This window comes from Quercus lobata, chromosome 11 (assembly GCF_001633185.2).
Source record: "Quercus lobata isolate SW786 chromosome 11, ValleyOak3.0 Primary Assembly, whole genome shotgun sequence".
Taxonomy (NCBI): Eukaryota; Viridiplantae; Streptophyta; class Magnoliopsida; order Fagales; family Fagaceae; genus Quercus; species Quercus lobata.
This window is the reverse complement of record NC_044914.1, coordinates 52703939-52711560: the sequence shown is the minus strand read 5'-3', so window position 1 is coordinate 52711560 and position 7622 is coordinate 52703939. Positions and strand designations below refer to the sequence as shown.

Sequence of the window (7622 nt, the reverse complement as noted above, 5' to 3'; positions counted from 1 at the left end):
AAATAAAATAAAATAAAAATCCAAAAGGAAAAAAAAAAAATTCAAACCATCTCAAGCAAGGTAGTTCCAACAATTTTCCTGACTTTCTCATGAATCAAGTTGCTAAGATACGATGGTATTAGACATCCAATTAAATGAGCAAAAACCCAAAATCAATGTCATTGTCAACATGAATTACCAAGAATTATTTAAATAGGTAATTGATTTAGTGATATATTCTAAATGCGTTTCCACTTATGTTCACTTACAGAGAAATTATAATCAACATTAACAGTTGTAAAGACAAAATAATAAACCAAAACTACAACAAATAGAATAGAATGATGCAAGGAAAGCCACGCGCATAAAATTGTAGAGATAGCAGTTGATGATCAAGGAGAAATCTCCTCCCGTCAGCACCACTTCAAACACAGTTTTTTGAGGCATCAATCAAACAATTTGATTGTGAGAGCAGCCAGCTTACCTCATAAAAAAAATAAATAATAAATAAAAAATGAAAACTCTTCCTATATATGTTATTTTCTTCAAGAATTAAAGAGATTAGCATAAAAATTTCAATGTCTCTATCCAATGAAAAAACAATCACCTGTATCACCATGGTTGCTACTGTCAGCCAACTTCAACTCATGTTTTCCATAGTGACCAGTAATTTATAGAGGCAAAGGAACCCAAAAATTAAAAGCAAAAGCCTAAACTAAATCCTCTAATTGATTTAAGAATTCCATTTTGTTTTATGCAGTTACTTTCAGCTATAGTCTTGCAACCTTACAAGTATTTGAATGTATCTTATCTAATCAATGTGTCAACTGCATCATACCTTGCATGTCTATACGTTCATGTGTTTGAAGATAAAAAATCTGAACAATATTCAAATCTGAAAAACTAAACAACACTGTGCTCACAAGCATTTCTAAAATTTTAACAATGTTAAACTACACTCTACAATTTTCTGCTTGTGTTGAAAAAAGTTTTAAACACTTCGGTCACATGGGCGACAAAAAATCTACCCACACCAATTTCGCTAAGATAGCATAGCATCCTCAACATATAAAATTTAGATTATGTTGCGACACACAATCTGAACAATGTAATGAATGTCTAACCTCAACGTACTCCACACCAATTCCACTAAGATTATCAGGAATGTTATGTGATGAAAGCAAGTTGATAACTCCACTAGAGCCAAAAACGTACTCCACACCAATTTCGCTCAGTTTCCACTAAACAAATTTAAACCCATAGCTCAGTTTCCACAAAAATAAAAATAATAAAAATAATAATTGACTATCACCATTTTAATATCTATTTAAAATATTGAAGTAGTGACTCACTTCAAAAAATATTGTAGTCAAAACACACTACTAAACTCAGTTACAGAGTTCCAAACTCAATTATAAATACAAAGAAAAACACAGCTAAAACTACAATTCAATCAACATTAAGTCTAACTTACAACTTTCTACTTCTAAAATTTTAACAATGTTAAGATACACTCTACAATTTTCTGTTTGTGATGAAAAAAGTTTTACACTTGGGTCACATGGCCTACAAAAAATCTACCCACACCAATTTCGCTAAGGTAGCATAGCATCCTCAACATATAAAATTTAGATTGTGTTGCAACACACAATCTGAACAATGTAATGAATGTCTAACCTCAACGTAATGAATGTCTACAACATGCATAAAAGAAAATACATATTTTCTAAGCACAACTCAAAAAAGCTTTAAATCAAGTTTAGTGTAGTTATATCAGTTTTGGCATAAAAGTAAACCACAATCAAGTGAACAAATCAGAAGTTCTCAAAGCTTTAAATCAAGACAATTAAAAACTAAAAATAGAGTTCAGAAAATTTCATGTCCCAAATCATTTCATTAAGCAAAACATTGAAGCCAACCACACAAACACAGAAACCTAGTCACAGAATACAAAACCGACAGAACAATATGAAACACATAGCATTAATTTTAGCGAAGCTTAAATACATACATAGTATGTACACATATACGCACATACAGTACACAACTAAACAAATTGAAACCCATAGCTCAGTTTCCACACAAAAATAAAAATAAATAAATAAAAATTCAAATTAATTATACTAAACTCAATTACAGAGTTCCAAACCCAAAGACTTATCTAAGTGTGTGCACAAAATCAATTACAGATACAAAGAGAAACACAGCTAAAACTACAATACACAGTTTAGTTGCAAACAGAATGTAATAAACCATTTAAAAACAAAAACCCAATATAAAATTTTCTCAATTGATTTAATTTTACAAATTTTGAAAACCAAAACAACAAAAAAAGCATATTAAGATCCATTTAACAGACAAAAAATCAATTGAAAGATCTAAACATATATGTATGTATATTATAACTCAAACCCAAATAGACAACAAAAGCAGGGGTAGGTATATAAGAGAGAGAATCAAATCAAACATGTATTTCTATTTTTGTTTACTTTGAGATTGAATTCCAAGACTGAAACTTAAAATCCAGAATTCCAACAACAAAAACACACAAAAACCTCTTTATCTAACAAATCATAAAATAGAAAATCATAATTTTTATTTTTTTATGGAGCAAGGTTTTGATCGCTTACCGTTGTCGGAAAGAGATTGACTCAGATGGGAGTGACGACCAAGGAGAAGGATTTGCGTCTAGGGTTTTTAGTTTTGGGGTTTCCTGCGTATTCTCTTGCAGACTCCAATCGTGTTTCCAAAGCTAAGTTTGTGTCTAACGCTTTTTTTTTTTTTTTTTTTAAGATAAGCATCCGGTTTTTTTTTTTAGTGAAAAGAGTTTTTAATTTTATTTTTTAAATTTATCAAAAAAAATTATTTTTTAAATATTGTGTTGACGTAGAAAATTGTGAAAACTTCAAAAGTTTCGGTTTTATAAGTTATTGGCCAACCAGGGACGGACCTAGGATTCGAAGTCGAGGGGGGCAAATATAATTTTCTTGAGGGAGGCAAATATAATTTTTCTTAGGCTTATTTTCAAAAATCTTAAATGTATATCTACTATTTAATATTTTAAAAAAAATTGGGGGCACAGTCTCCCTTAGCCTCAACATGGTTCCGTCCCCGTGGCCAACAAAAGATAATTGAAAGAGCCAGTAAAAATCGACCAATTAATCTATTATCTGATAATCATCATGCATTTGGCGTTTGATAATATCCATATCTGACTAAAGGATTTGGAATCAATAAACAAACAATAAAAAATTTTAAGCACATGCAATACCTGTTTTACCAAAAACACGCCATACATCAGCCAACGAAACTAAAGCACATTTGGTTCTCAACAGTGATGCAGCCCTGGACATCAGATGCCCATTGAAGCCAAACGTGTGGTTTGCTATATTGATAAATCTAGATAGTGTAATCACTAGCTACGTGATTCATCAAGTTACAAAACTATATGGAATTTTAGCCAATTGGAAAATTGTACAAATATTAAGCAAGATAAGTATTAGATTGTCTCAAGCATTTTATAAGGTTAACATTAATAGGTTCTTAAATTATCAATCTTTTATAAATATTAAGCAAGATATATATGTATTAGATTGTCTCAAGCATCTTACAGTTAACATTAGTAAGTTCTTAAATAATCTTTTTAAAAATAATTAGTAGGTTCTGTTTAGTTCAACTAGTGTAGTTTCTTGTCCTTGAATAAGGGACTTATGATCAATTCAGTTACACCAAAAAGATATTTATTGTTGTCTTAATCTAAAGGTAATGGACAATTATCATGGATCAAACATTAGAAGCTTAAATCCTATCATATCTATAAAACGAACATTTTTTTTTTTTGGTAGAAATCAAATTGTATTAACAGAATCTAAAACCGCATGCAGAGGCCGCAGCCTCTCATAATACAGACCAAAATTGTCATGAAATAACAACATACATAAGTTCACAGGTGGACAATCAAAAAGCATAAAATCTTGGCTTGAATTTGATCTCTTTCTAGCCAAAGCATTTACACATTTATTTGCTACACAAACAAGAATTTGGTTAATAAGGGTCCTGTAATCCATGATAGGAGAAACGGGATATAAATTACTATTAATTCTTCAATAACCCAGCCAAGCACAACTTTAGCATCAATCTCTATCTCAACTACCAGAAGGATTAAACTAATACAAAGCATCAAGCCATTCCTAAGAGCCCAAAACCCAGGCATCAACACTAGATGCTACCCCGATAGACCAGGTGAAATAAGACTAACATTATGTATTAATATGAAAAGCACTAAACACATTCCCCAACCACTCTTTTTTAAAAATATAAATAAAGCAATACCACTCCAAAATAGAGACCAAAGTCTTTGTTGCTGGATTACCACAAAAGCAATAAAAAAAATAGAAAAATAATGGTGAAAGGATCTCAGTGGTATCTTTATTCCTATTTTGCAAAGGCTCTTTCTTTTTATATATATGTGACCCTTGAACCTGTCTCAAGTATCAACACAACCATAAGGAAAAGATTGCTCAAACTGAGAGAAATGGAAAAAACACAAAGAGAGGAAAAATGGAACGAGGAAGAACAAGCAGAAGTGGATATCTGGAAATACATATTTGGGTTCACAGAAATGGCTGTAGTCAAGTGTGCCATTGATCTTGGGATAGCTGATGCCATTGAAAGCCATGGAAGCCCCATGACACTCTCTGAGTTGTCATCAACTCTAGGATGTGCTCCTTCCCCTCTTTTCCGCATTATGAGGTTCCTAATGTACCGAGGAATATTCAAGGGGAAACTCACTCGCCAAGGCTCCCCAGGTTATGCACAAACACCTCTATCTCGTCGTTTGATGAAACATGGAGAACATAGCATGGCTGCTTTGATTTTGCTAGAGAGTAGCCCAGTGATGCTGACACCATGGCTTAGTCTAAGTGCACGTGTTCTAGCCAATGGTACTTCGTCATTTGAGGTGGCACATGGTGAAGATATATGGAACTATTCAGCTTCAAATCCTGCTCACGGCCAACTCATCAATGAAGCAATGGCTTGTGATGCTAGGGTGATAGTGCCAGCAATGATTCACGGCTGCCCTGAGGTGTTTGATGGGCTTAGCAGTTTGGTCGACGTGGGTGGGGGCAATGGAAAAACTTTGAAGGTGTTGGTTAAGGCATTTCCATGGCTTCGAGGCATCAACTTTGATCAACCTCATGTTGTTTCTATTGCAGGAGTGATTAGTGGAGTTGAAAATGTTGGGGGTGACATGTTTGAAAGTGTTCCAAAGGCTGATGCAGCTTTCCTGAAGGTAGGGTCCGAAAAGAAAATATTATCTTTTATCAGTAAAACTTAAAGTACAATTCCTTAGAACTTATATCTTAAGTTTTTCAATAAATTCAACTAAACAGTTGAATTAACCGATAAATCACATAGTTGAATTTACTGCCATTAAAGAAAGATAATATAGTGTATGTTGCATTAGACCATTGCGGTTAATGCATGCACCGATAGTTGAATTTAATTGGAGATAAAAATAAATAAAATAGAAAATAACTATTTCTAAAGTTTCGGTCATTTACTTAGCTCATTTGCGTTTAGGATGCCACTTAAGAAAGAAAGCATGTGGTTAAACTAGCTGCGATATTTACTTAAGTGTATACATTACCTACTAGGTAAGACTGTTATTGGAATTATGAAGCACATTTTATATATATATATATATATATATAAATTATTTGAAGCACACTAGATATATCTCTCGCAGCTCCTTGTATGGTACAATTATTGATAAGAAAAGGTTTTTATACTCTTAATGATACTCAGCTCTTTTGATTATGAAATTGACCTTTATGAATTGCAGTGGGTCCTGCATGATTGGGGAGACAATGAGTGCATCCAAATCCTTAAAAAATGCAGAGAAGCTGTTATGGAGAATAAAGGAAAGGTAATAATTGTTGATGCAGTGATTGAAGAAGCAGAAAAAGATAAGCTAACCGATGTGAAGCTAGCACTAGACATGGCGATGATGGCTCATACTAATAGCGGCAAAGAGAGGACGTTGAAAGAATGGGGATTTGTTCTTGGGGAGGCTGGATTCAGTAGATACACGGTGAAAACCATTCATGCTGTGCAATCAGTAATTGAGGCATTTCCATAATCTATATGTTTAAGTTAAGGAACACGGTGTTATTGTTTATCTCTAATTTTAAGTGGTAATAAGTCTATCTATGTTGTAATGGCTACTAAGAGAAGACCAGTTTGACTGTTTGAGTTGATGTAGGCCGCTTGGTTTTAATTGCAATCTATTAATCTATGATTATGAAAATTTTCTGCTTTTTGTTTCTGCATCTGAATTCAATCCGAAGTAAAATTAATCTCGTATTGATTTATTGGTGAAAACTAACAAGTTGGTTGAGAAACACGTTTTGTTCATTAAGAAAATGCAATGAATAAAAGAGAAAGCGAAACCAAACATATGGTTGAAGCCGCAGTAGTCCCACATGGTTTGTGTATGACATACTGAGCTCTATTTGATAAATATACAAATAGAGCAAAAGCATGTGGCTAAGCATCTTTGCACTCGGGGCAATGACGCAGCTAGTGAGGTTCTAACCGGTGCGTCTATTGCTGATTGAAAACTATAAAATTGTAATTTACAACTATTTTATGTTGGTTTTAATTCCATGCCAAATTTTATTATAATTTCTTCAATCATATTTCTCTATGTATGTGAATTTTTAATTGTAAGGGATGAGTGTGAGAGAGTGTGAAGACTCAAGCTTAAAATGATGAACAAGTGGTTTTTGCGAGTATCTCGTGAGAAGCTTGCTCGCGAAAGAGCCATATGTAGTACACATGACTGGAAGATGAAGAGTTATGCCAGCCTAGAGATTTTCGCGAGTGTCTCACGAGTAAGGTCAATCCGCAAAGTACTCACAAAACATTCTGTTTGGCTAAAAATTATGTTTTGCTTTACCAAGTTTTTACCTACACTATATATACATCCATTACCCACAAATTGTAAGAAGTGTTTTTCAGAGAGAAAACCCTAGAAAATACACTTGAGAGTTAGAGATTATTATACCCACAATCATCTATACATTTCCTTGTGGTTTTCCTCAACTCCTACCTTTTCATCTCTAGATCCTTCAAAGGTTGATAGCCCAAACACTTACCACACCTATTCTAAGTGTCAAGTGAGATTTTGGTACTGTTGGGAAGTATTGGAAGAAGCCATTCATTGGCGGATGCAATTAGGCTGAATTGCAGGATTCGGAAAGCTAGAGAAGACAAGGTTCCGAAAAGCCAGTTGGTAGCAGGAGTTTGGAGGCTCAAGTACATGAGATAGACTAAGCTTGGAGGGTCTTTTGTTATTCATGTACTTCAACTTTATTCTCTAGTGGATCAATTTTGACTTAGAGGGTCGTGGAGAGGTTTTTCGCAAAGTTCTTCACTTTCCTCTTCGATAACACGTCTCGGTGTTATCTTGTATTTGCATCTCTCTTCCCTACTCTAAAACTTTACTTTTATTGTTGATAATGGATAAATATGGCTTAGGGTAGTGATAACGGTTGTTTGCACTTATTTACTCTTGTTCTGCACTTAGTATAAGTTACAATAAAAACTATCTAGCCGTAATTTTTATTTAAAGATCTAAA

The 7622-nt window shown here is 33.5% G+C and overlaps 1 protein-coding gene and 1 non-coding gene across 2 annotated transcripts; both read left to right on the top strand.

Annotated features, from left to right (window-relative positions):
- The first annotated feature begins 4359 nt into the window (after positions 1 to 4359).
- Positions 4360 to 6277, top strand: LOC115968060 (acetylserotonin O-methyltransferase-like). The gene is made up of 2 exons (XM_031087261.1): positions 4360 to 5272; positions 5825 to 6277. Exons 1-2 carry the CDS (start codon positions 4382 to 4384, stop codon positions 6119 to 6121), a joined length of 1188 nt encoding a protein of 395 aa, XP_030943121.1. The 5' UTR covers positions 4360 to 4381; the 3' UTR covers positions 6122 to 6277.
- A 257-nt stretch (positions 6278 to 6534) lies between these two features.
- Positions 6535 to 6690, top strand: LOC115969686. Its single transcript, XR_004087039.1, has one exon. It is a non-coding gene; the product is annotated as a U4 spliceosomal RNA (small nuclear RNA).
- The last annotated feature ends 932 nt before the right edge of the window (positions 6691 to 7622 follow it).

Bases quoted from the DNA above. Each gene is read 5' to 3' on its own strand.
- LOC115968060 (XM_031087261.1), top strand. From the start codon at position 4,382: ATGGTGAAAGGATCTCAGTGGTATCTTTATTCCTATTTTGCAAAGGCT. The intron at 5,273-5,824 runs GTAGGGTCCGAA...TATGAATTGCAG, and splicing joins CTGATGCAGCTTTCCTGAAG to TGGGTCCTGCATGATTGGGG.